The following is a 24,880-nucleotide window of genomic DNA, read 5'->3' as shown; positions in this document are numbered from 1 at the left end:
TGACTCTGATTGCTCCCCATATGTCTGTCTGTCTGCAGCTGGGTCTGTGGACTGTGCAAGTGCCTGTGCCTTGGAGTTGGGGGAGCTCCCTGTTCCCCTGGGGAAGGAGACAGGCTGCAGTAACAGGGGTGTTCTGACCAGAGCAGCCTGATCACTGGGCTATCCTGCTGAAATGCTGAACGTGGAAAAACCTGTTTTTAGCACCAAACTCCTCTCACCTCCCAGATTTCTGGACAGCCCTTTCAGGGGTTGAGGCTGGGAGATCCAGCCTTTGCAAGCGCAGGGAGCAGAGGTGATCAGAGCTGTGTGAGTGTTCATGACAGTAACTAGAAACAACCCGTGTCTGGCCTGCAGAGGGTATCAAAAAAATGTCTGCTGGAAACCGTATGGCTCATTTTGGGATACAGGAGGAGACATGTTACTGCTGCAAGCATTTGGTTGCCGAGTAAGGATTCGAAACACATCTGTTAAACGTTGCCCGTGGAAAGCCCTTGCTTCAGCAAGCAGCCTATTATCTACAGGGAGGAAGGGGAAGCATTGGAAACAATTTGATATCCCTCTCTTTGTAAATGAAAGAATGGTAAACATTCTTTGGCATCCCGGATAAATCCGTCGTGCAGCACTCGGCCAGCTAGTGATAAACAGCATCAGTCGATCCTGCTATTGCATTTCCAATCCTCTATTGAATCCAGAAAGCTCTGGGGACTGAACGGGCTTTGATGATCCCAGGGGATGGCTAGAACAAAGATTCGGAGGCAAACACTTGTACGGAGCAAAGTGTCCTGTAAGGAAGTGATTCGCGTGCGGGAGCAGACGTGGCTCGTGCCGTGGTCCCGGCTGCCTCCTGGCTCCCCCCACGCTGCTGGGATGTGCCTGGACAGACGTGCTGGCCTGTCCAAGGAAGAGCCTCCTTTTGGAGGCGAGGAAGGCTGTGTGGGGTTTGCTACCCCTGCTGAAAACCAAGCTGTCAGCGTCACAGGGCTCCTTTAGGACTGGACATTCAAATCCTCGCAGCTGGGGGCAATTTTTTCTAAAGCGTCTGGGCTCCCCAGCCCTTCCTCTCTGCAGGCAGCCTTGGTGGCTGTAAATGCACCGGAGCATTGCCACAGCAAAGTGACAGGAACAGATTGGAGATGCCACTGCAAATCCATGAGGCACGGGTTTCCTAAGGATGGCTGAGGGCTGCATCACTCTCTTCTGCCTGTCTGATTGCCCCAGCTCCATCCTAACGCCAGCTGGGGAGGTGGGTAATGCCATTTGCCTTGCTCAAAATCCCTGCTGTACCCCAAGGACTTTCCTGCACCAGATTTTTGTCTCCTTTCATTGATTTCATTTGAATGAGCCTGGCCAGTTCTTGGGTGAGTTATTGATTTTTCTCTGAGCTGCTGCAGAGAAGGAAAGTCACCAGGGGCTGCAAGGGGAGAGCATCCCCCACCGCCCTGAACTAGATAAAGTGCTCTGAAGCTGCTCAGGTGTGTGCAGGTGGGAGCAGGTGAGCTGGGGCGTTCTGCCAAGGGCCAGGCAGGTGTTGCTGTAACACGCCCTCTCTGCTCACTTCCCTCACTGTCTTCACCTTGTCTGTGCATCTTCTTGGCATTGCTTCCTCCAGCCCAAAGCCAGAGGAGACAAGAAGGTCACCTCGGAAAGAGACACCTGGAAAATGCAGGTCAGATGGAGAAGGACATGGTGGTCAGCCTGCCAGGCAGCACAAGATCCTCAGGGATGAGAACACAGTGGTCATCATGGAAGTGGATGGAGTTAGGGTGGGTAGCTGCTAGTCCTGCTCACAGAGGCCTTTCCAAAACCTGCAGAAACTGAGGTCTCCATCTCCCACATGATCATGAAGCCCAGCTCTGCCTGAGATGTCAGGCGTCTCTCCTGCCTGGCACCGACACTTGGAGCAAGCATCTCTTCACCTCCTGGGCTCCTTTTCTTGCTCTGTGTGCTCGGTCATCCCTTCCTCCTGCTCCTGCTGCCAGAAATCTTGTGTTTCAGGAATGGCCAGGAATCCCCCTCTGAAAATAACTCACCGTGTTCTTGTTAGAAAAGTCCCGCTTCCAGTTCATCAGTCTTCATTAGCTAAAGGATGTTCTGCCCACGTTATTGCTCTGTCCTGCTTTCTTCCATGGCATTTTAGGGAATGAGGGGCTTCTACCTGGTAGAGGATCTGTGCCATCCAGGCTTTTGCATGTTTTGCAATACCCAAACAGATGGGGAGAGCTGAAGATTTGTGTTGTGCAGGTACAGCCACATCTCCAGTGCTCAGCTGTTGCACATTGTGATACTCCGTGTCCCCCTGGGAGCGTGGAGTTGGGAGCAGCAGCACTGTCTGTGCTAAAGGATCCATCTGGCCAGGATGGAGAAGGAAGAGCTACTCCAGCCAGGAAGGAGAATGGAGAAGGAAGAGCTATGCCTTGGCTGACCCCTCAGATTTGGATTAAGGAAGGAAGGAAGGAAGGACAAGGTTCCCCCAAGCCAAGTGACCAGTCTCTCTCTTTGCCTCCTGCCAGGTGGACTCATAACATCACTTGCACAAATGTTTCCTCTCTCAGGCTGGTGGAAGAGCCTGGCAGCCCCCGTGACAGGCCTGATGACGGGTAAGGAGCTCCTCTCCTCTCCCAGGGCCAGGTGCTATACAGGGGCAGGAGATGCTCCCTGGCTTAAGCCAAGCCTCCCTGGGCAGCTCCAAGAGGATGGGCTCGGTGGTAACTTGCTCTGGGTGTTGTGTGATGTCTGTTGCTTCATCCCATAATGCTTCTGAGAGGACCAGGTCTGTGGGCTGGTTGGGTGCCCGTGCCTGGATGGATGGGATCAGGGACTATATGTGGGAAGATGCAAAGATATCTGTGTCATGTGCTGCAAGTTAAAAAAATGGTTTGTTTCATATGCTTGGGTGACTTGCACTGTGTCTTGCTGGATATGAGTCTGTCTGTGGAAGCTCAGGAGAAAGGCCACTGTTTCACATTAAGGATGTGAAGCACATTCTGCCATAATCAAAACAGGACCTGAAGCTTGGTGTGTGTTGCTGGGTGTCCTTGTTGGGCACCAGCTGGGGTGATGTGGGAATGCCTTTTCTCCTTGGACAGCATCGACTGTGTGATCCTCTATCCTACTGAGGCCACTGAGTTTGATCCCAGCTGGCTTCTGGTATGCACAGAAAGCCCAGCTGGGACCTGCCTGGCACCACTTGGGGAGAACTGGAGCACAGCAGCTCCAGGCAGACCCCCGGGTGTACGGCACAAGGGGTGCCAATCTGTGACGCTCACAGTCCGGGTGGGAGCCATTGCTGATAGCAGAGCCTTTGTGGGGCTTGTAGGGATCAGCTGGAGCAGCCTCTTCTCCCCCTCTAACCCTAACCTTTCTCCTTGGCATCCTGGCCAGTGGCCTGCTTGTCTCCCTTCTCTCTAGCTCACCCCACACGTGCTGCTCGTACTGCACCCTGTGTCTGATTTCTCCTCTTTCTCACCTCTCTCCTTGTGCAGCCACACCAACAGAGCCAGAAGCAGTAGTGAAGAAGTACCTGGAAGAGCTGAAGGGCACTCCTGCTGATGAGGTGAGAGGACAGTGAGGCAACTCCAGCTTGCCCAGAGTTCGCTGGGGTGTCATGAAAACCACAGTGTTGCCTGAGGACCATCCTTCCTTGGGCATCCTGTGTGGTAGATACTGCTGCTTGCAGTGGCACTGATGTGAGGTAGAGAGGCCTCAGCACTGCCTGGAGGCCACATCTGACAACAGGTCCTTGTCAGAAGACTGTGACAGAGAAAGCACAATGTGGGTTGGATAGCTCAGCCTGACAGTGCCTCCCCATTTGTCTTGGATCTGGCTGGGTTTGGTCTCTCAGTGCTCAGAGCTTTGGGTTTGGTCTCTCAGTGCTCAGAGATTAGAACTAGCGATCACACCCTGTACTGGAGCTGCTTTGCAGAGAAGCAGGACAGCCATACCCAGTTCCCACTCATCTGCTGTGACTGATGGCAGCTCTCCACCTCCTGGGCAAAGCAGGAAGTGGAGTGGGGCGATACCAACCAGATAAAGAAACCTGTCTCTGTGCCCATAAACCTCAAAGGGAGGGATTAAAGCAGAAGGCAGATCTTCGTGAAGCATCTCCTTGAGGGCTTCCTTGATGGGTCAGTCCTTGGGATCAGCCTGTGCTCACAGGTGGTGGTTTCTCCTCCAGGACTGCATCATCTGCATGGAGAAGCTCTCCTCCCCCTCTGGCTACAGTGACATGTGTGAGTCCAGCACCATCAGGCCAGAGGCTGTTGGTCGCCTGACAAGCTGCCAGCACTCCTTCCACATGCTCTGCATGCTGGCCATGTACTCCAACGGGAACAAGGTACCCAGCTGGCCTGTCCCCACCAGGTCCCCTGCACCCAGGTCACTGGGCTGTGGAGCTCTGATCCTGGCTTCTCTCTCCTGGCAGGATGGCAGCTTGCAGTGTCCCTCCTGTAAAACCATCTACGGGGAGAAAACTGGGACCCAGCCCAAAGGGAAGATGGAAGTCTCCACTTTCCCCCAGTCCCTCCCTGGCCACAAGGACTGTGGGACAATCCAGATTGTGTATCACATCAGCAGAGGCATCCAGGTGAGTGCACAGCACGCTGGTGGATAGCATAAGCTGTGAGAGCCTCCCAGAAAAGTTTTGGGATCCAGTACAGTGCCTGCTGGCAGCTCATCACTGAGCAGCCTACGGTGCCTGCAACCAGCAGCTGCACCAGCTGTGTGTGTGGGTCTCCTCCATCAAAGATCTTTTTCTGAGCATCCCCAGAGTTTACAACAGCTCTTCACCTGCAGTGAGGAACTAATGTCTGCCTGAAACATGCTCACAAGGTGGGAGCGATCCCGATGTGTGGTTTCACAGCCCACACTGGTTTCAGTGGTGGCAGTGAGCTTGCAGAGGTTTGAGCTGTGTGGGGTTTTTTTAAGGTGTCATCAGAGCACGTGGAAAAGCTGTGGTTTGAGGCTGTCTCCCACCAGAATTTAATTAGATTTTAGAAGATCTAGCTTTGTATCCCAGCATGAGACCGCTCTTGGAGGACCTGTAATACTCACATGACCAATAAGAACAAGTCAGACACCTTGTGCTCATCAGCTGCCTTTTACATGGAGGAGCTGCTTTGAGATGAGCCTGCGTCAAATCCTGCTGCTGAGGAATTGCCCAACTCCTATGCAGATGGGTGTGTCCATGTCAAATATGTCTCATCCCTTGCAGGGCCCTGAGCACCCCAACCCTGGGATGCCATACACGGCCAGAGGCTTTCCTCGCTATTGCTACCTACCAGACAACGAGAAGGGCAGAAAGGTAAAGCACTGTACCCTGATAACATCACCCTTCTCCTGTTATCTCATGGCACTGAGCTTGTCAGGCTTCTGGCAGGCTGTTTTCATGGCTCAAGTCTTCTACCTTTGGTTTTCCTTTCCCCCTCCAGGTTCTGGAGCTCCTGAAGGTGGCCTGGAAGAGGCGCCTGATTTTCACAGTGGGCACCTCCAACACCACCGGCGAGAGCAACACGGTGGTGTGGAACGAGATCCACCACAAGACCGAGATGGACTCAAACCTGAGCGGCCACGGCTACCCCGACCCCAACTACCTGGACAATGTGCTGGCAGAGCTGGCTGCCCAGGGGGTCACTGAGGACTGCTTGGGACAGTGAGCCGTGGGGGCCGGGCTGTGCCGTGCACACCTCGGGGGCCCACCTAGTGCACTTATTCCTGATGCCTTAAAGTTCCTGTGTCTGACCACCCGGCACACTGAGCAATAACAGTTCCGTGGGAGCCCCACCTGCTCTTCACGTTTTTGGGGGAAGGGAAGGATATTTTTGTAGAAGCTGCACTTGTGTCTCTGGGTGGGATTGATGGCCATGGCCGGGAGCAGCTGGGACAGCAGTCCTGAGGTGACAGGTCCCCTGGGGAAGGCAGGACCTTCCTCTGGTAATACTTGGGGACAGGGTGGGGAGATGGGAGTGCCTTTCTCCCACTAAACCACCTGGAAAACAAATGAGGGCCTCCCTCTGGTGAACAGCAGCTCCCTGAGGCACCTCTTGCCTCCCTCCTGCCCTGTATCTCTGCTCAGTCCCAATAAACTCTTCATTTCCACAGCCAGTCCCTGCCTCTGCCTTCCTGCCGCTTCAGGGCTTGGGGTACCTCACCTTTAGTGGCCCTCTCTGGGGGACCAGCCTGATCCAGGGAGCTTCATTCCAGCCAGGACAAAGGAAGGGAAGCTCAGCTCAGCTGGAGGGACGTGGATCTTGGTGGAGGCAGGACACAGAGTGCTGGTCCCAGGGTTGCTTCCAGCCTGTGTCAGTACTTTGGCTGCTGGATCCTGGTGGTCTGTGGCTGTGGTGTCAGCAGAGGTGAGCCATCACTGCCCACCCTGCACAAAGTTGCAGCCCCCTGCTCTTGCTGTGAGCTGTCAGCCTCGCTTCTTTCCTCCCCAGCCCTTCTGGCAGACCCTGTCCCTCTTTTCTCCTTCTCTCAGGTGAAATGGCAGCAATTTGTGGCTGTTTGTGCACGGTGAAGCCTCTGCAGGGAGGAGCTGCTGTGCTTTGTTCTGCTGCTGCAGGGATACTGGTGCCACCAGCTGGTCACAGTCATCTTCCTCCTGTGGTGGTGGCAGCCAGCCCAGGTTCCAGCAGCGATGCTCTCCAGCTGGGAGCACACTCCTGGTACTCCTAGCACCTTGCAAGTGGGATATTGCCCCAGTCCTGGTGGCCCAGTGTCCCCAGGCTGGGAGCTGATGTCTTTTGAAGAGCTGTTCCCCTCCCTGTGGCCACTGGACCCGGCTGCACATTGAAACCATCCCTTTGGCACTGGTGCCATCTCCCCTTTCACCTCCTTCCTGGGAAATCTGGGATGTGGCTGGGCTTTGTGGCAGCTCTGCCTTGGCATCCTCCTGGGACCAGCATGTCCTGGACCAGCAAATGGGCAGCTTTCTTCCTGCCATTATAATATAAATATTAAAGGTTTTTCAGAGCCTTTCAGGGCAGGAGTTTTCCCCAGTGTCCATCTTGTGCTTGCAGGCTCTAGGGGTAAACCCATCAACCAGCCTGTGAAATTTAGGGATGCTGCAGGAATGGCAGCTCCTTGGGAGCCACAGCTACTTGTCTGTCTGGTGCTGAGCTCTGCTCAAACGAGCTCTGACTGTTCTTCTCTCACCCTGGTTGCGAAAGGGAGAGGTTTTGAGTTTAAACCCCATCTTTGTATCCCTGGATCATGTTCTCACAGCAATCAAAACAGTGAACTGAAGCGAAAATTGAGCACCCAGCCTTGTACAAAGCAAGAATTTCCTGCTGAGCCTTGCCCGAGGCAGCTCCAGCAGCTGCTCCGAGGTGTGAATCAGCTGCATCTGGGCTGGTCCAGGGCTTGGGCATTGGGCTGTGAGCTGGTCAGGCTCAGCAGCTCCTCCCTGGCTGTCACAGCTTTGGACATGAGGCATCTCCTGAAATCCTTGCCCTGTCTGTGCTGAGCCTCAGATAGTCCCCGGGGCAGGGGGGAGCCAAGGGGTGGAAAGGAGCAGATCCAGGAGCTCAGGCAGTGCTGCTTTGTGTTTCCACTCCGCTCCCGTAATGCCGTGGTGCCCACTGGAGCACAGAGAAGGAGGACAGAACCTGAAATAAGTGCTTATTATGCTGCTGGACAGGTTGACCAAAAGACTTGTGTGCTCCATCCCCCGCTGGAGCCCCGGGGAGGGTGGGGTCTCTCCCGGCCCCCCGCGGCAGTGGCTCGTCTGCCGCAGGGTGGTTATTCTTAGCCCGTTCGTGACCCCGCAGCTATGCTGGGTACTGGCAGCTGAAACTGTGACTCACTGTCCCCCTGCGTCACCTACTCTGCCCCTCGCCCCGCCGGGAGTGCCAGGGAGGGGTCTGGTGGGGGGAGAGGGGGAGGGTTGGCAGGGTCCCCAGGGTAGGTATTGCTGGGTCGGAGCGGTGAGTAAGTCAGGGATCAGAGGGAGGAGGGATGGAGGCTGCAGCTGCGCCTGTTTTTCCCCTCTGCAGCTGGACGGTGTAATCTTTGAATGCCCCATTTCCACTTAATCTGAAGGCGTTGTCACGGCCCCTTGGGAAGGGGGAGGAAATCCCCTCCCACGCAGGAGTGGGCGGCCGCTACCCTTGGCAAACACGGGAGAAGGAGCACTCCAACCCCTTTGCGTGGGGAGTGGCGGTGGGGGGCTCCCGAGCCGCGGGGCAGCTCCTGATGTCCCTGGCCCCATGCAAAGGGCTCGGGAAGCCTTTCCCTAGGAAGGGGGAAGGATGGTTGGGGAAATGGCAGCGTGGGGTGGCCCCAGAGCTTGGTGCTTCCGTGCCCCCGGTGCTGGGTGGGACCGTTCGCCTGATCGCTGGGGTTTGGGTGGGTTCGGGTGTGATGCTTTGGAGCGCTTCCCTGCCCGCGGGGCTGGGCTGGCTGCACCCGAACCAGTCGGGCACGGGCTCACCCCTGGCTCCCGGTGGGCACGGGCAACCCGCAGGAAGTTGGGTCTCGGTGGGGTGAAGGGGGGTGCAGGGCCTCTTGCCCAGCTGTCCCCAACACAGACTGTGACTCCCGCCAACCCATCCTGGAGGGTCCGGTGCCTCCTCCGCGCCTCAGTTTCCCCTTTCACATCACAGGCTTTACCCTGGTTCCTCGCAGCGCACTCCGGTGCCTGGGGGTCCTGCAGGACCGAGGGGTGACCCGGGTGGTTCAGCTGTTCCCCCCTGCCCGCGGGGTCCTGCCGGGCCGGCAGAGCCGGTGCAGGAATGTGGGGCTGGGAGGGTCCGGCTCCTCGGGACGGGCGGTCCCCGCTGGGGGGTCACTGGGGGCAGTTCGTCCCCTCGGCAGTGGGACGGGGTGAGCGGAGCAGAGCGGCACATCCAGCCCCAGCGGGAGGACGCCATGGAGCTGCCGTGGGTGCTGCTGGCGCTGGCTGGGACAGGCACAGCCGCGGGCCTGGGTGACTGCCTGGGGGACAGGGCAGAGGGGGACGGGGTCTGGAGGGGCAGGGAGGGGGTTATGGGGCTGGGCATGGCTGTGGGGGTGTTTCCATACCAGTGCTGTCCCCCTCCTGCTGACCCTGCTGGTATCCCGTGAACCCTCCTTGTGCCAACACTGGCACTCGTGGGCCCTCTCACGGGTGGTCAGTCACTTGCTGAGCGGAGCAGAACAGGGGGTCCCTCGCTCACCGTCCACTCCCCCAGCCCAGCTGCCCTACGTGCCCCGCGTGCCCCCCGTGGCACTGCTGGGGAAGGTCACTGCCACCACCTTCGCCCTGGAGAGACCCTGCTGCGTCTTCCACCGGCACGCCAACGCCTCCGACACTGTTTGGCTGGTGGTGGCTTTTGCCAACGGTGAGCACCCGCTGCCCCGGGCACATCTCCCCCTGGCAGGGGGGTGGGGGACCCTCACCAGAGCCGCTCGCCCTCCATCTGTGCCATGCAGCGTCAGCCACCTTCAGGAACCCCTCATGCCGCGCTGACGTGCCCCTGTACAAGCAGCTGCCCACCACCCACTCCTACATGACTCTGGAGACGGCGGCGGCCGCGTTCGCCTGCCCAGCCCCGAGCCCGGCCGTGCTGCGGGTCGGGGGTGACACGGCGTGCAAGGACCAGGGCAGGCAGGACCCCTGCAACGGGCCCCTGCCCTCCCCAGGACCCTACAGGTAAGGCCAGAACCCCCGAATCCCAGCTCGGGTAACTCCCCACGCGGGGTGTGCTCGTCCCCCCGGTGTCGTTCCCGTACCCACCGCAGGGTGAAGTTCCTGCTGATGGGCTGCCACGGCCCCAAAGCGGAGACGCGCTGGTCGAACCCCATCCTCCTGCGCAGAGGTACCGGTGGCACTGCCATCCCCCTGTGGGTCCCCACATCTGCCTGGTGGCACTGCCACCCCCCCCGTGGGTCCCCTACCTGCCCTGTTGGGGTGCTGGCATGCGGCACAGCATGAGCCCCATGCCATCACCCCAAAATCCAGAGGGGAGAGAAGTGATCCCTGATGTCCCCCGTATGCTCCATCTCTCTCCTTTCCACTGCTCTCTGTGTCTCCCCATATCCCTCATCCTGCCTCTTTCCAGCCCTCAGCCCAAGCACCATCGACCCCCTGCCCACAGGCCGTGGCAGTGACGTGGTGGTCATCGCCTCCCTCCTGGCCAGCCTGGGGACAGTGCTGGCCACTGCTGTGCTCGGAGCCCTGGGGTACGGGGGCTGCTCGGGGGGGATGTGTCTGCAGGGGCCCCAGGAGAACACCCCCCACTGGCAAAGAGACGGAGCAAAGATGGTTTTAAGATTTGAAAAGCCTTTTTGTTTTTAAACTGGGGAGGTTGATATAGTTTGCAGAAGAAAATGCCCCTTGGGGATGGTCAGCACGGGGGAAGGGGGGGCTGGCAGGGCTCATGGGCTCTGCTTGACGCGTCTGCATCTCTCTCTCTGCAGTACCAAGGTGTGGGGCTCCCTGTGCCAACGGGATTTGGGGACCAGCGCCTTCGCCCGCAGATCCTACCGGACCCATCACATCCCCCTGGCCCTGCCACAGCCCCCGCCCCCAGGCTGTGGGTGCAGCCCCCCAGAGCTGGGCTGCTTTACCCTCCGACCCCCTGCTCCTTGCCATAGAAACATGGAGCAGTTTGTATTGGAAGGGACCCTAAAAACCATCTCATTGCAACCCCGCTGCCGTGGGCAGGGACCCCTTCCACTAGAAGTAAAGTGTCCTGCCAAGTAAAGTCTGACTTTACATCTCTGACTGCCTCCTCCTGGTCCTCGGCCACTCAGGGTGGGAGCTGTGAGAGTGGGGGCACCGAATTCCCTCCGGAACAAACCAAGGTCTCAGTTTGGTGACATTTGGTGTCGTGGTGGGGGGCACACGCTGGCACCCGTGGGGTCTGTGGGCAGATCACCCGGTGTGTCCCTCTCTGCCCCACTGCCCAGGTGAGGTCTGTCGCCCACCCGTGCCCCGAGTGCGGCGGTTCCCAACACGCCTCGCCGGCGGGCGCTCAAACATAACACACGCTCCCGGGGAAACGAGCCCAACCTGTTTGCCGCGGGGCTGCGGTCGGTGCAGGAATGTGGGCGGTTGGTGTGACCACAGGCGGGTCCCACGGGGACGCGGAGCTCATCTACCCGCACTCCTGCCCTCGGCACCCAAGCGCCCGCACCATGCTCCCGCTGCTCCCGCTGCTCCTCCTGCTCCTGCCCGCAGCCCACGGCGCAGGTGAGTCCGACGGCGCCATCGGGATGGGCCGGGGATCCCCCTCGGCATTGCAGGGGTCCTCTGTGAGCCGCAAGACCCCAGAGCCTGGTGGTGTAGGGCAGCTGATGCTCTCCTTAATCTGAGTCCTATTCTGAGTGCCACCTCTAGTGTCCCTGGTGTCACTGACCGGCGTTGGCTGGCACAGTGTGGGGTCCTCTGGGGGTCACCCTTGGCATTGCAGGACGCCCCTATGCACAGGCACCAGGACCCCCCTGAGCCTGGAGGGGTAGGGCAGCTGCTGCTCCCCCTGTTCTGGTGTCACCCTCGGTGTCCCTGGTGTCAACGACCTGGGGTCCTCTGGGGGTCCCGCAGGGGGTGTCTCCGCCCACACCAGTGGGAGCATGGGGTGTCTTTGATTCCTCTTTTCACAAAACACGCGTCTGAGGTCAAAACGAGGGGTGGGAAGTGAGCAGTGGCCCCACCGCTGAGATCAGTGTTCAGCTCCCCCCTGTCCCCACCCCGAGCCCCTCCGACCACGGCAGTCGGTCGGAGCCACAGGTCAGGGGTGCAGCGGGGGCTCTGCCCCTCTGCTGCACCCCCTTGGCTTCTCCCCACAGTGGAGCATGTGAAGTACACGCCGTTCCTGACCAAGACCCCCGTGCTGGAGGGGCTGACGACCGGCTCCACCTTCGTGCTGGAGCAGCCCCGCTGCGTCTTCGACAAGTACAGCAATGCCGACATCTGGCTGGTGGTGGCTCTGGAAAACAGTAGGTGGGGGCGGCCCAGGGCAGGGGGTGGGCAGGGCTCCCTGTGCCCCCCAGGTCCCTCCTGAACCCCTATCCCCATCCCTGCAGCCGCAGCCACCTTCAACAACAGCGTTGCGCCGGGGACTGATGAGAGCGCGTTCCAGAACTTCCCTAAGAGAGTCCCGGCCTACATGACCCTCAATGCCACCCTCGCCAACTACCCCTGCCCCAAACCCCCCGGGGATATCACGGTGCTGCGCGTTGGCAGCGAGACCAGCTGCAGCGAGGATGATGCGAGACCCACCTGCAATGGCCCCCTGCCCGGCCCCGGGCCCTACCTGTGAGTCTGCTCCTGGGGATGTGCCCCCCCTCAGCGGCTCCCGGCACCAACACCCCCCCCGCCTAACGGGACCGTGGCCAACCTCTCTTCCCATCTCAGGGTGAAGTTCCTCGCCCTGGAGGGCTCCGAGCCCGTGGCTGAGACATCCTGGTCACAGCCCATCATGCTGAGGACAGGTATTGCTGCTGGGGGGCTCACCCCGCAGCTGTCGGGTGGGGGATATGGGGTGGTCCTGGGGGGTGTGGGGTGTTCCCAGGGAGCTGAATCCTGAGCAGTGGTTTGGGGCGAGGGCCCCTGTGAGATGGGGAAACGGAGGCAGGGCCGTGGTGCGGGTCTCACTCGGGTATGGTGGCAGTGTGCGATGGCACGTTGTGTTGGCACACACGGACACACCGTCACCCATGTGGCCCCCTCGGAGCCGCCCTGGGCTGTGCAATCCCTGCATCCTGCTCCCTCCCCTCCCGCTCTCTCCCCAGCCAAGTCACCCAACAGCATCTCCACGACGGACAGAGGGCACAGCGCCGGCATGATCGCTCTCACCACCATCCTCTCCATCCTCTTCGCCATCCTCCTGGCTGGCCTGGTGGCCATGCTCGTCTTCTGGGGGTGAGTGCCACCTCCACGTCCCCCCCAGGAACCCAGTGATAGGTGCTGGGCACGCGGGACCGGCGCCAGAGGGTGACGCCGTCATCCTGCGGTCCCCACCCTTATCCTTCACCCCCCCCTTCCCTCCCCAGCTCAGACGCCTGCGGTGGCAGCAGCACCTTCAGCAAGCCCGAGGTGGTGTCGGTGCGGCGGTACAACACCCACCACGTCTACGACCAGCCGGCCGCCCGGCTCTGAGCCCCCGCCGCCCCCCGGCACCACCCCGCCTCCCCACGCACCCCCGGGTGCCCCCACGGCATGAGCTAGAGCAGCCCCCCGAGGCTGGGGCGCTGGAGCGGCACATTAAAGGCTTTTCCGCGTGCTTTGTGCCCGGCCTCCGCCTCGTGTTTGTGACTTCCCCCCCGGGAATGGCACCTGCCAAAACCTCGGCGCCTCCCGCAGCCCCCTGGAAATCCCCGTGGCCCTATTCCCGTGTCCCCACGCAGGGCTCTGAGCCCCATCACTGTGGGGAGGACTGGGGGGGGAGATGTGGCCCGGGATGCTCTGGAATGGGAGATGTGTTGTCACACCCGGTTGGGGTGCCACCTGTGCCCTCTCTGAATGGGGGAAAGTCCCCTGGGGCACAGGGCAGCGAGGGGAGGCCCCCCCCAGCCCTGACACTGGGGTGAGGGGCACTGGAATGTCCCATGGGGGGAATATAGGGGGTGTTTCTTCCCCTTAACCCCACAGCAATTTCTTGCTCACCCAAACCCGGAGGAGGGTCTCCCCCAGCCAGAGCTGGCCCAACCCTTCCCAGGTGCTCTTGATGTTCCCCTGAGAGCCATGAGACTGGTCCCCTGGGATGCCTGATCCTGCACTGAGGGGTCGGGCCCTGGTCCGGGTGTTGTGGGGGTTGATCCTGCACTGGGGAGTGAATCGCTGATCCCTCTCTAGGGCATGTGTGGGCTGGTTTTGCACTGGTGGGGAGTGAGCTGGGGGAAGCTAAAGCTTTACCAGATACTGGGAGGGACATGATCCATCATTCCTGATCCCTCACCAGGATGTGGGCCCCTGATCCTGCAGCCTGGGCAGGATGAGACCCCCTCCGGTGCTGGGGACAAGCAGGACAGAGCTCACAGCGGGGTGGTTGTGCCCCTTTGCGTGGAGCCGGGGCAGGCGTGCACACACCTACAGACATCACATCCATATATTAAACCCACCGTTTCTCCCCGTAGGCGCCGTGCAAAGGGCAGCATCACATTCACACCCAGCCCCGGTCACAGCGCCCTTACGGGCTGTCCTTGTCCTGCCTGGGAGGGGTGTTAGCAACCTGCCCCCCCTCCGCTGCCGGAGCCGCCCCCGTGGAGCCCAGCCAAGGGAAATCAAGCAAATCCAGCGATTAACTCCTGAGGAGAACCAGCGTAGGTGCAGCCGAAGGACGGTTCCATCCGGCAAACGCGGGTCCTCTCCGACCCACATCCCGTCTCCCGAAATAAAACAACCGTTTCAGCTGCAAAGCGGCTTCGAGTGGCTTGGGGGGTTGTCACCTGTCACGGGGGCGCTATGGGGGTGGGACACGTGGCACCGACCGCGGGTGGGGCTGGAGCTGCCACTCGGGATGCTGGCAGGGGACTGCACCTTGTCCCCTTGCTGTCCCCGTGCGGGGGAGGGAGAGGGACAGCGCTGTAGGAACAGGGCAGCGCGTTCCCGGCGTGTTCCCAGAGCGTCCCCGTAGTGTCCCCACGGCGCAAATGCCAAGGACCAGCTTGGCCGGCACAGCCCTGAGCCCCAGCTTTGGGTGCGGGGCGACTCCTCGAGCCCAAGTGGGTCTTGCAGGGGGGTGAGTTCCCCCTCCCTCCGCGGGTATTTAGGGCACAAAGCCCCCCCAGAAATGCCACCGGTATCTCGGCGGCTCTGCAAAAAAGGGTGAAAAAGGTAAAAGAGCAAGAAAACGTCGGGGTTTTGGGGTGCAGGGCAGCGAGGAGCAGCGCACGCTGCAGACCCCCAGGTTCGGGGTGAGGGGGGCGAGTGTGGGTCTGGTCCAGCCCAGAAGCCGCGGCCGGTGCCGGGGGGCCGAGCGGGACGGGGGGGAGACCGAGTGGGGCCGGGAAGAACCAGGAGGGACCGGCGGGAACCGAGTGGAGGAAGCCCCCGGGACCCCCAGCCGGGGGGAAGGGGGACCCGTCCCCGCCCACCGCGCCCAGGCCACGCCCCCTGGCCGACAGCCGATAGAACCGCCCAATGGCCTCCGCGGGTGGGTTTCCAGGCCACGCCTCTCTCCCCGCCCCCGCGCGCTGATTGGCGGGCGGCGGCGCCGGCCCGCACATGGGCGCTGTGCCGGGAGCCGCGGGTTCGAGGCCGCGCTCGGAGCCTCTCGGGCTGCGCTCGCCTCCCCTCGGCTTGGTGTGGCTGCGCTGCCCGCCCGCCATGGCCCGGCGCAGCGCCCTCTCCATCCGCATCGTGGAAGGCAGGAACCTGCCCGTCAAGGACATGTGAGTGCCCCCCGCGCGGGCAGGGAGGGGTTTGGGTTGGGGGAGCCATCCCCGGGAGGGACCCGCCTCGCTGCCCCAGGAGTGCTGTGGGGTGTCCCCTCAACAGGTCCCTGTTGGGGACGCCACCCACCGGCTGTCTTTGGAGGGTTTCCCCTGCTTTGGGGCCAGAATGGCTTGGTGTACCCCTAGCAGTGCATGTACTTTGGGGGTTCCCTCCAGGGTGGCTTTCATGTCGCTTTTCTTTGGGTGTCTCCCCCCAGGCTGGCTTTAGGGTGTGCCCCCAGCAGTGCATGCATTTTGGGGGTTCTCCATAGGGGTTCTTTGGGATCCCCCTTGCTTTTTGGGGTTCCCTCCAGAAAGGCTTTATGGTTGCCTTGCTTTGCGTGTTCCCCCCAGTGTGGCTTTGGGATTCTTCTTGCTTGGGTGGTTCCATACAGAATGTTTGTGTGTGCCCCCAGCAGTTCTCAGTGCTTTGGGGGCTTCCCTCGGGAGTGCTGGGATGTCCCCTGCGGTTCGAGGACACCCCCAGGAGCATCCCATGTTGTAGGGTGCCCTCAGCAATACTTTAGGGTACCCCAGGCAGTGCTCCAACTTCGGGGTGCTCCCCCTGTGCTGCCGGGGGGCAGGGCTGCCCCCACCACGCAGGGACCCCCGCAGGGACCCCCGGAACATGCAGCAGGACCCGGTACATCCGTCCTCCCTCACAGGAGCAGGGGGTGCCCCGGTGCTGTGGCCCCTGTCCCCGCTCTATTCCCAGCCCCGGCTCCATCCCACCTGGCTGCGGTCCGGGGGGCTCCTCTGGCAGTCCCTCGGCTCGGGATTTCCCTCCGAGAAAATCCCGGCATGGTTCTCATCGCTCCGATCCTTATGGGGAGGGCTGTGGGGACAGCGTTGGGGTGGGACGTGGGGACAGCAGCGGGAAGCTGTTGAGTAGCGCCCGGCAGCCGGAAAACCAGCAAAAATCCCTTCAGCCGTCATGGAAAAAGAGGATAAACAAGGAAAGAAAGATGACTTTTTTTTTTTTTTCTTTTTTTAAATCCCGTGTGTCGGGGCCTGATTTTTAAATCCCTTGGCACAACTCCCTGCCGGAGCTTGACCCAGTGCAGGCAGGCTCTGGATTTCGGGAGGCTCTGGATTTGGGGAGAGCGTGCTGTGGGAAGCCGCCGTGCCAGAGCGCCTGGAGCGGAGCTTTCCAGACCGGTGGTTTTGGGACGTGGCGCTGGGCCGGGAGGGAAACCCGAGCGCGGCCACGGCCCCCGCCGCTGACCTTGGCCGTGTCTGGCCCCCTCCCCTCCGGACAGCGGCTCGTGGGATCCGGTTCCCTGCCCTGGCACGGGTTTTGGGATGGCTGGTTTCCTCGTGGGAATTCCCTCTGCGGGGTGCCCCGGCTGCACCGGCGGGTCAGACCCTGCGGGCGACAGCCAGGGGTGATGAGGCACCCCCAGACCCCCGCGGGACCCCCGGCTCCCGCAGGATTAGGCACAGGAGCGGGATGTGGCCGCGGCTGCTGTGGTTTGTGGCTCCCGATGCCGCCCTGTCCCAGGGTCCGGACCCCCAGCGCGGGGCTCGGCACTGTCTGGACCGAGCTCCAGCCTGGGGTGGGCTCTGCCCTGTCCTCCCCCCCAGGTGAGCGCTGGGAAATCCTTCCCGCGTCTTCATCCCAGGAGAGGGAGGGAAATGGTCTGCTCGATTTTTTTTTAATGTTTTTTTATTTTTTATTTACTCAGTTATTGATTTTTTAATTTGATTTTTATTTTGTTTGAATTTTATTTTATTGTATGATAATAAATAATTCTAATAATTATTATAATTATAATTATAATAATTGTAACCTTTAATTTATTATATTGCTTCATTTCTTTCACTCTTGCACTTCTTTATTTCATATTTATTCTTTTATTCTTCTTTTTCATTGTGTTATTTTACCTTTTAATTTTTACCCTTTTTTCTTTTATTTTTACCCTTTATTGTTCTATGTTTTATTTTATTCTTTTCCTATGCTATTTTTCTTTCATCTTTTTTTTTTAACTTATTTTTTATTCTATTTTCCTTTTTCAATTTTTTATTTATTTTGTCGCCACCCCCCAGGGCAGAGCTGCACTGCTGCCTACACCAGTTAATTTTTAATTCCAGCCTTCCGTGCCTCAGCCCCCCGTGCTGCCCGACTGGTGGCTGCGGGGGCCACGCAGGTTCCTTCTCCCTTCCCCCAGTTCACACATTGCTCATTTCCTCTTTCAGAAGCCCAGCCTTCCCCTTTCCAGCTCCTTCCCCGCACCCCGCGGGGATGCCCAAGCCAACTGGACGCTTCGTGGGCGTCAGAGGATGCCCAGCACCCACCGAGCCTGCAGCACCATAAATCCCTTCCCGACATCCCGGGACAGGGATGCGGTGCAGGGGATGTCACGCCTGCCTTGAGAGCGCGGGTTTATCCCACGGCAGCTTGGGCAGCTCCCGGAGCCGCCCCGAGGATGGATTCTGGCCATTCTGTGTTTGAATGCCTGGAAAACATGATGCCTGAGCGGTACAAGAGGGGTTTCCTGGCACTCTGTGTCCAGGGGATGTGGCTGTCCTGGACATCTCCCCGTAGGGAGATGAGGTTTTCCAGCTCCCACCCCAGCCAGCCCTGCGTTGCCGGGCACAGCTGGAACGGGCAGCTGTTCCCTTTCCGCCTGCCTGCTCCCTGCATCCCTGATGGTTTGCACAAGGCAGGAAATGTCAGCAATGAGCTCCTGTTAATGGCACTTCACCCACTGCTCTCCTTAAGAACCGCTCCGGAGGGCAGCTGGGATGGAATGGGAGCAGGAACCGGGAGAGCAGCTCTTGGCAACCTGCTGCGCTGCCAGCACCGCGGGGCCAAAAAGATGGAAATGCCTGGGGATGGGGATGCTACTGTGGTACCCGGGATGTACAGCCCGAGGAAACCCCCTGCAGCCGTGTTTGGCAGGGCAGGGAGCACTCCAAAACCCCCTTTTGATCCCCCCCAAAACCCCCTTTTGATCCCCCCCAAAACCCCCTTTTGATCCCCCCCCAAAACCCCCTTTTGATCCCCCCCCAAAACCCCCTTTTGATCCCTGCAAGAACCTTTTCATTCTCCCCAAACTCTTTCAGTCCCCACCAAAACCCTTTCAACCCCCCACAGCAACTGGCTCTCAGCCTGCCTGGATTTGGGATGCAGAAATCCCTCTGTGCTTGGGGTACCCAAGTCTGCACCCGTGCATCCCCCCCCTTTCTCCAGGACACTCGTAGTTGGCTGATGGTGCCACTGGGATTGGTGTTAATGAGGATCCAAGCTCAGAGCAGGCTGCTCCGTGCCAGTGGGATGGGAGCCACAACCTTTCCACCCCCTTGGCCAGCACCCAGGTCCTGCTGGCTCCTCTGTCCCCAGCCAGAGCCCCCACCCCTGCCCCCACTCCTCATGAACTGGGCTAATAAGCTATAAAATGGTCATTAATTTTTGGCAGCAATGACTTGGGGAATCCCTGGGGAGGAAGCGGGGTCAGAGCATTGTGGTGCCTGCCCTTCACACCCTTTGCATCCCTAGGGGTGTCCCCAGGCGTGTCCCCATCCCTGCAGTGGTGTCGGGGGTCTGGGGACACCCTGGGGCTGGAGGAGGCTGCTGTGGCCTCACTCCTGGTGTGTGACTGCTGTGGGTGCCTGGAGCTGTTTCGGGGAAAGGGTGGGTTTTGTTTGTTCCTTGGCTTCCTGTGTGGAAGAAGAAAGCCACTTCTAGCTGCCAGCAGGACAGGGTGGCCGGACACGGTCAGGGATGTGTGTCCCTGGCCTGGGAGTGAAGCCGAGGTCACCACGTGCCTTCAGCTGTGGCCAAATCCACCCGAGGAAGCCTCTGGCAGCCCTGGCACCCCAAAGCCCTGGGGTGTCCCTACATGGTCCCCTCTCTGGGCAGGGGTTATCAGGGCTGAACACTTTGCTCACCCATGACCATGGGTGATTAATTTTTGGCCTGTGGGTCAGGTGGGGGGCCAGGGCCATGACTGGTGGCACTGACAGAGCTGTCCTGTGTCCCTCCAGCACGGGGAGCAGTGACCCCTACTGCATCGTGAAGATCGATGATGAGGCCATCATCAGGTGAGTGGCTCCAGGTCCCTGGCTGGTCCCCAAACCTGTAAGACAACCCCATGTCTTGCCAGCCCAGAGCCTCAAGACAGGCCAAGGACAGGGACAGGGACTCATCCCCTGCCCCAGCTGAGTGTTCAAAACTGTGGCTGCTGCCCCCAGCCATGTGTCTCCAAAAGCTGGGAAGGTCCCAGGGCTGGGAACATGGGGAGTGCCCTAGTGAGGGAGCCCTGTCCGCTGTGTCACCAGTGCCACCTGCCCTGCAGGACTGCCACAGTGTGGAAGACACTGTCCCCGTTCTGGGGGGAAGAATACGAGGTGCAGCTCCAGCCCAGCTTCCACAGCATCTCCATCTATGTCATGGATGAGGATGCGCTCAGGTATGGGGGGGTTTGGAGGGGGACTCGGGGGTTTACAGCTTTGGTTCCCTGTGTGCTCAGCCCCGTTGTAGACACCAGAGAATCCAGACCTGGCCGTGCTTCCCTGGGCTTTGGGACACAAAGAGGGGGAAGTTATTTCCTGAGGTTATTGTCCAGCTGGCGGCAGAGGGTGGCTGATGTGCTCCATGGGGACAGACACACTGGTGGCCCCAGCCCAGGACTCTCTGAAGTGGGGGCTGTCCTGCCTGGGTGCCAATCCCATGGCATGTCCTGCTTCCCATTTTTGTTTTCCAGTCGTGATGACGTCATCGGGAAGGTCTGCATCACCCGGGACATGCTGGTGGAGCACCCCAAGGGTAGGGGAAAGGGTGGCTGGGGGAGTCCCAAGAGGGACCCCTTGGATGAGCCGGTCCCGAGGGCCTCCCCAATGACCCTTCCATGGCGATTCCCCCTTTTCCCACAGGATACAGTGGCTGGATGAGCCTCAGTGAGGTGGATCCTGACGAAGAGGTGCAGGGGGAGATCCACCTGCGGGTGGAAGTCCTGGGCAGCCAGGGCAGCCGGCGGCTGCACTGCTCCGTGCTGGAGGCCAGGTGAGGAGGGGACACGGGAATGGCAGGGGCTGTGTGTGCAGCCAGGACATGGGCAGTGAGTCTGGGCTGCTCCATGACTCAGTTTCCCTGGTGTATCCAGTCCCTTGGATGCGGAGCATCCTCCTCACCACCCAGCAGCTGATGGGGGTCCTGGGGCAGAGTCCACCTCATCTGCTGGTCTTTGCGACATGCTGGGGAACCAAGGAGGGCAGTGGGTGCCATGGGTGCCTGTAGGTATTTTGGGAGGCTGCTGGTAAATTCCCCCTCTTCTCGGCAGGGATTTGGCCAGGAAGGACCGGAATGGGGCTTCGGACCCCTTTGTCCGCCTGCGCTACAATGGGAAGACCCAGGAGAGCACTGTGAGTGTGACTGCGGCTCGTTGTGATCCTCAGCCTGCCAGCGGTGCAGGTGGAATCATCCCACGGGGAAGCCTGGAGCCATCCCTGTTCCCTGGCATCCCCAGCTTGGTGTCCCTGAGGGACGTCAGATCCACCCTCTGAGGGGACACGAGGCCGTTGCCTTTGCAGGTGGTCAAGAAATCGTGTTACCCCCGCTGGAACGAGACCTTCGAGTTCGAGCTGGCCGAGCCTGCCGGGGAGAAGCTCTGTGTGGAGGTGTGGGACTGGGACCTCGTCGGCAGGAACGACTTCCTGGGCAAGGTGAGCCCCCAGACCCCATCACTGCTGCAGGGGGTCCTGCCCAGCTGCCCACCCAGCCCTCTCCTGCCTTCCCCTCCCAGGTGGTGTTCAGTGTCCAGGGGCTGGAGGCGGCTGGGCAGGAGGAGGGGTGGTTCAGGCTGCGGCCAGACAAGTCCAAGCCGATGGAGGACGAGTGAGTGTTGGCACAGGGGGCGTTGGGGTGTGCTGGGGGTGATTCCAGTGACCACAGGGGTGTTGGGAAGTGGGTTATTCCTGGATAACATCATCCCTCTGGAGGAGCAGCTCCTCCACCTGCCTGCCCAGGCTTTCTCAGGCTGCTGAGCCTCCTCCTGCTTGGTGAAGTACTTCTCCCTCCAGTCCCCAACCCACCCACCCACCCTGTGCTCCTGCAGGCGCCGGGGCAGCCTGGGCTCGCTGCAGCTGCAGGTGAGGCTGCGGGATGAGACGGTGCTGCCCTCCCACTGCTACCAGCCCCTGGTCCAGCTCCTGTGCCAGGAGGTGAAGTCGGGGCGTCAGGTGAGGGGTCCCTGCCAAGCCCTGCTGGAGCACCCACCTTTCCCAGGCTCTGTGCCGGGCTTGTGCCCGACTCAGGCCATATCACACCATGGTGCCTCTCCCCTCCAGGACGGCCAAGTGCACCTGGTCACCCTCCTGGATGAAACCACCACGGCTGAGTGCCGGCAGGAGGTCGCTGTCAACTTGGTCAAACTCTTCCTGGGCCAAGGGCTGGTCAAGGAGTTCCTGGACCTGCTCTTTGAGCTGGAGCTGGCCAAGCCCTGTAAGTGGGAAGTGGAGTTGGAGGCTTCCAGCTATCTGCTGGGGCTGCAAAACCTCTGAGACCTTGTGTGGGGAATTATTTGGGGTGATGGTTGAGGTTCAGCCATCATATTGTTCTTTGTGTAGGAATCTGCTGGGTTCACCCCAGCAACTCTTGAGCTGAGTTTGGTGGAGGAGCAAGTGGTTTGAGGTTTGGAAATTCCTGTAACCTTCATGGAAATGGCCAGTGTTGGAGGGGACAGCCCCTGGGAATGCCCCCATGGTTGAAGCTGCCTGGTGGGTGACCTGTGTCCATCCCCCAGGCCAGGGACCCTCTCTTGTTTTGCAGGTGAGCCCAACACTTTGTTCCGGAGCAACTCTCTGGCCTCAAAGTCGATGGAGTCCTTCCTCAAGGTGCCACGCTTCTTAAGACCTGCTCTTCCCAGGTCACCCTGGCTCTGGGATGTCCCCAAGGGTCCAGTTCCCAGGGGAAGGACTGGGAGTGCTGGTGGGGCTGTGTCTTCCCCTGGGGCTGGGAAGCTGGAGAAAATCTCCTGGGTGACCCTGGGGGTGTCTTGTGCCAGCCCTGTAGCCCATCACTCTCCCCTGGGCTGTCCCCTGGCAGGTGACAGGGATGCCATACTTGCACGCTGTCCTGGGACCCACCATCGCCCGCGTGTTCGAGGAGAAGAAATACGTGGAGCTGGACCCCGGCAAGGTGGAGATCAAAGATGTCGGGTAAGGGACTGTTAGGGAGGTGGGACAGGGGGTCCCCAGCCAGGGGGGTGACAGTGACGGTGCCCGCAGGTGCTCGGGGCTGCACCGGGTGCAGACGGAGGGCGAGGTGATTGAGCAGGGCCGCCAGCACCTCCAGTCCTACCTGGGCGAGCTGCTGGATGCCATCACCAAGTCGGCCCCGGCGTGTCCCCCCGTCATCCGTGCCGCCTTCCGGCAGCTCTTCCAGCGCGTCGGGGAGCGCTTCCCCCAGCACCAGGTCAGGCTGGGGCAGGGGGGTCAAACAGGGGCATCCCCGGGGCTCACTGGGTGTGCAGTCCCCAGGTTTGATTGATGGGGTCCCCCCTTGGGCATGGGAGCAGTGCCCAGGGATGGGGGACAGCGGGACAGCGAGGGGGGCTGTGCTGCACCCAAACAACAGCCCTGGGCGCTGGTGCATCACTGTCTGGGGATGTCTCGTTTTGGGACAGACCCCCACATCTCTCCCCCTCTCCTCTCCCCAATCTCGGTGGTCACAGCACGCCAAATTTGTGGCCGTCACCAGTTTCCTCTGCCTGCGCTTCTTCTCTCCAGCCGTCATGACCCCCAAGCTGTTCCAGCTGCGGGAGACACACGCGGACGCGCGGACCAGCCGCACGCTGCTGCTGCTGGCCAAGGTGGGGACACCAGGGGACAAGGGGTGGCACCCGGGGAGGGGCTTTGGGGTGCCTGGCTGCTTCCTATGCGGGAGGGCTGCGTCTTCTGGGGGCTGACACCGCCGTCCCCGGGGGTCTCCAGGCCGTCCAGATGGTGGGTAACATGGAGCCGGCGGCCGGGCGGGCCAAGGAGACGTGGCTGTCCCCCCTGCTGCCCGCCCTGCAGCAGGGCATCACCCGCATGAAGGACTTCATCACCCGCCTGGTGGGCACGGAGGAGGACAAGGGGGAGGAGGAGGGCAAGGGGTGGCCGCTGGGCCCCACCACGGCCGTGGTGAAGGAGGGGCTGCTCTTCGTGCACAAGACGCGGGGCAAGGGGCCTCTTCTCGGCGCCGCCGGCGGCAAGAAACTCCACTTCTGCCTCACCGGGGAGTCCCTCAGCTTCGGCAAGAGCCCCAGTGCAGAGGTAGGGGGGTTGCTGGGGGCTGGAGGGGTGGCAGCAGGGTGGCACTGACCCCCTGTGTGTGTGTGTGTGTGTGTGTGTCCTCTGCATCAGCGCCTCGGTGCCATCGCCCTGTCCGACATCCTTGCGGCCGAGAAGGTGGAGGAGAAGAGCTTCGGGAGCTCCCACGTCATGCAGGTTGTCTACACAGACACGGGCGGGCAGCAGGAGACAGCCTACCTGCAGTGCAAGGTGGGGGGCAGCGCGGGGGCACCCCGAGGGGTGTCACAGCCCGGGAGGGGGTGTCCCCATCACTGTCCCCAACCCCGCAGTGTGTCAACGAGCTGAACCAGTGGCTGTCGGCTCTGCGCAAGGTGTGCGGGAACAACCCGCGCGTGCTGCGCTCCTACCACCCCGGCGTCTTCCGCGGGGACAAGTGGAGCTGCTGCCACCAGCGGGACAGGACAGGTACGGGGAGGGGGCCCGGGACCCCCGCAGGGGGGGTTGAGGGGCGTCCCCCCCGTGTGCTGACCCTGCTGCCCCGCAGGGCTGGGGTGCGACCGGACCCGGCACGGCGTCACCCTGCAGGACTGGAGCGACCCTCTGGACCCCACAGTGGAGGCTCAGCGGCTCTTCCACCACCTCCAGGGCCTCCGGGGGACCCTCAGGTGAGTCCCTTTCCCGCGGGGACCCCCTGCATCCCCCTCATGCTCCTGCCAAGGGCCCCCCTGCATCCCCCTTATGCTCCTGCCAAGGGCCCATCCTCTCATCCCCCTCTCCCCAGGGAAAAGTACTGGGAGCTGCAGGAGCCGGAGGACGCCCAGAATGGCCCCCGGGGGGAGGGTAAGTTGTGTTGAGGGGTTCTGGGGATGCTCTGGTTGAGCCACGTCCCTAGGGGTCACGGGGAGGGGGTTGTGGTGTTTTGGGGGTGTCTCCCAAGGGGGGGCTGTGAGGTCTCACTGTTGCTCCCCTTTCCCACAGATGCCCCCCTGCCCGAGGGGCTGAGCCGGCTCTTCGGGGTGCTGGGGGACCTGGAGAGCTGTCACCGCCAGGCGCAGCCCCCCGAGCCCCCGGCCCCTGTCCTGCTGCAGCTGCAGACGTGAGGGGACCCCCTTGCCCCCCCACCCACGCTGGGATATTGGGGATCCCCACGGCTTGGGGGACCGCGGCGGTGAAATAAAGGCACTTTGTACCCTGCAGCCTCGTCCTGTCCTTCTGGTGGGACCCTGGGAGGGTGGGGGTGGTGCTGCTGATGGTGGTGGTGGCACCGGTGACAACTCTGGTGGCCCTGCCG

At 60.9% G+C, this 24,880-nt stretch overlaps 4 protein-coding genes across 11 annotated transcripts in view; all 4 read left to right on the top strand.

Annotated features, from left to right (window-relative positions):
• DTX2 (deltex E3 ubiquitin ligase 2) overlaps positions 1-6,099 on the top strand; it is a 34,562-nt gene extending 28,463 nt beyond the window's left edge. For 4 of the 7 annotated variants that reach the window (XM_027882127.1, XM_027882124.1, XM_027882125.1 and 1 more), the window contains 6 exons: positions 2,511-2,597; positions 3,483-3,553; positions 4,175-4,333; positions 4,421-4,582; positions 5,210-5,299; positions 5,427-5,761. In XM_027882127.1, the coding sequence (XP_027737928.1) occupies positions 2,511-2,597; positions 3,483-3,553; positions 4,175-4,333; positions 4,421-4,582; positions 5,210-5,299; positions 5,427-5,651 (794 nt within the window). In that variant the 3' untranslated portion in view covers positions 5,652-5,761. Of the gene's footprint in view, positions 1-2,510; positions 2,598-3,482; positions 3,554-4,174; positions 4,334-4,420; positions 4,583-5,209; positions 5,300-5,426 lie in introns of all 7 variants that reach the window. The other 3 variants (XM_027882128.1, XM_027882126.1, XM_027882121.1) reach the window with 2 other exon arrangements.
• A 2,766-nt stretch (positions 6,100-8,865) lies between these two features.
• On the top strand, positions 8,866-10,962 carry LOC114056712 (uroplakin-3b-like). Its single transcript, XM_027882134.1, has 7 exons — positions 8,866-8,923; positions 9,168-9,317; positions 9,409-9,628; positions 9,718-9,794; positions 10,038-10,158; positions 10,396-10,402; positions 10,888-10,962. The coding sequence occupies exons 1-7, from the start codon at positions 8,866-8,868 to the stop codon at positions 10,960-10,962; spliced, it is 708 nt and encodes a 235-aa protein (XP_027737935.1).
• A 145-nt stretch (positions 10,963-11,107) lies between these two features.
• Positions 11,108-14,313, top strand: UPK3BL2 (uroplakin 3B like 2). 2 transcript variants are annotated; one of them, XM_027882139.1, is made up of 6 exons: positions 11,108-11,170; positions 11,767-11,916; positions 12,004-12,235; positions 12,335-12,411; positions 12,712-12,841; positions 14,056-14,313. In XM_027882139.1, exons 1-6 carry the CDS (start codon positions 11,116-11,118, stop codon positions 14,144-14,146), a joined length of 735 nt encoding a protein of 244 aa, XP_027737940.1. In that variant the 5' UTR covers positions 11,108-11,115; the 3' UTR covers positions 14,147-14,313. The 2 variants fall into 2 exon arrangements, with proteins under 2 accessions (XP_027737940.1, XP_027737939.1); XM_027882138.1 differs by lacking the exon at positions 14,056-14,313 and adding an exon at positions 12,973-13,099.
• An 889-nt stretch (positions 14,314-15,202) lies between these two features.
• LOC114056682 (ras GTPase-activating protein 4-like) lies at positions 15,203-24,781 on the top strand. The gene is made up of 20 exons (XM_027882072.1): positions 15,203-15,312; positions 19,342-19,398; positions 19,653-19,766; positions 20,061-20,122; positions 20,230-20,359; positions 20,637-20,718; positions 20,887-21,018; positions 21,099-21,190; positions 21,411-21,534; positions 21,643-21,796; positions 22,124-22,188; positions 22,400-22,512; positions 22,582-22,768; positions 23,028-23,165; positions 23,287-23,610; positions 23,701-23,838; positions 23,919-24,054; positions 24,134-24,254; positions 24,371-24,429; positions 24,568-24,781. The coding sequence occupies exons 1-20, from the start codon at positions 15,248-15,250 to the stop codon at positions 24,687-24,689; spliced, it is 2,415 nt and encodes an 804-aa protein (XP_027737873.1). The 5' UTR covers positions 15,203-15,247; the 3' UTR covers positions 24,690-24,781.
• Positions 24,782-24,880: the final 99 nt, after the last annotated feature.

Source organism: Empidonax traillii, unplaced genomic scaffold (genome assembly GCF_003031625.1).
Source record: "Empidonax traillii isolate 1590-97213 ecotype Southwest subspecies unplaced genomic scaffold, ASM303162v1 scaffold101:size1699134, whole genome shotgun sequence".
Taxonomy (NCBI): Eukaryota; Metazoa; Chordata; class Aves; order Passeriformes; family Tyrannidae; genus Empidonax; species Empidonax traillii.
The sequence above is the reverse complement of the archived record's forward strand: the minus strand, read 5'-3'. Positions and strand labels throughout refer to the sequence as shown.

What these genes read in the sequence shown, in the direction of transcription:
- UPK3BL2 (XM_027882138.1), top strand. Translation starts at nt 11,116, where the DNA reads ATGCTCCCGCTGCTCCCGCTGCTCCTCCTGCTCCTGCCCGCAGCCCAC. An exon ending in GCCCGCAGCCCACGGCGCAG is followed by an intron (nt 11,171 to 11,766) that starts GTGAGTCCGACG and finishes TTCTCCCCACAG; the next exon opens with TGGAGCATGTGAAGTACACG. An exon ending in GGTGGTGGCTCTGGAAAACA is followed by an intron (nt 11,917 to 12,003) that starts GTAGGTGGGGGC and finishes CCATCCCTGCAG; the next exon opens with CCGCAGCCACCTTCAACAAC.
- LOC114056712 (XM_027882134.1), top strand. Translation starts at nt 8,866, where the DNA reads ATGGAGCTGCCGTGGGTGCTGCTGGCGCTGGCTGGGACAGGCACAGCC. An exon ending in AGGCACAGCCGCGGGCCTGG is followed by an intron (nt 8,924 to 9,167) that starts GTGACTGCCTGG and finishes CCACTCCCCCAG; the next exon opens with CCCAGCTGCCCTACGTGCCC. An exon ending in CCCCATCCTCCTGCGCAGAG is followed by an intron (nt 9,795 to 10,037) that starts GTACCGGTGGCA and finishes GCCTCTTTCCAG; the next exon opens with CCCTCAGCCCAAGCACCATC.
- LOC114056682 (XM_027882072.1), top strand. Translation starts at nt 15,248, where the DNA reads ATGGCCCGGCGCAGCGCCCTCTCCATCCGCATCGTGGAAGGCAGGAAC. An exon ending in ATGGATGAGGATGCGCTCAG is followed by an intron (nt 19,767 to 20,060) that starts GTATGGGGGGGT and finishes TTTGTTTTCCAG; the next exon opens with TCGTGATGACGTCATCGGGA. An exon ending in AGGTGAAGTCGGGGCGTCAG is followed by an intron (nt 21,535 to 21,642) that starts GTGAGGGGTCCC and finishes TCTCCCCTCCAG; the next exon opens with GACGGCCAAGTGCACCTGGT.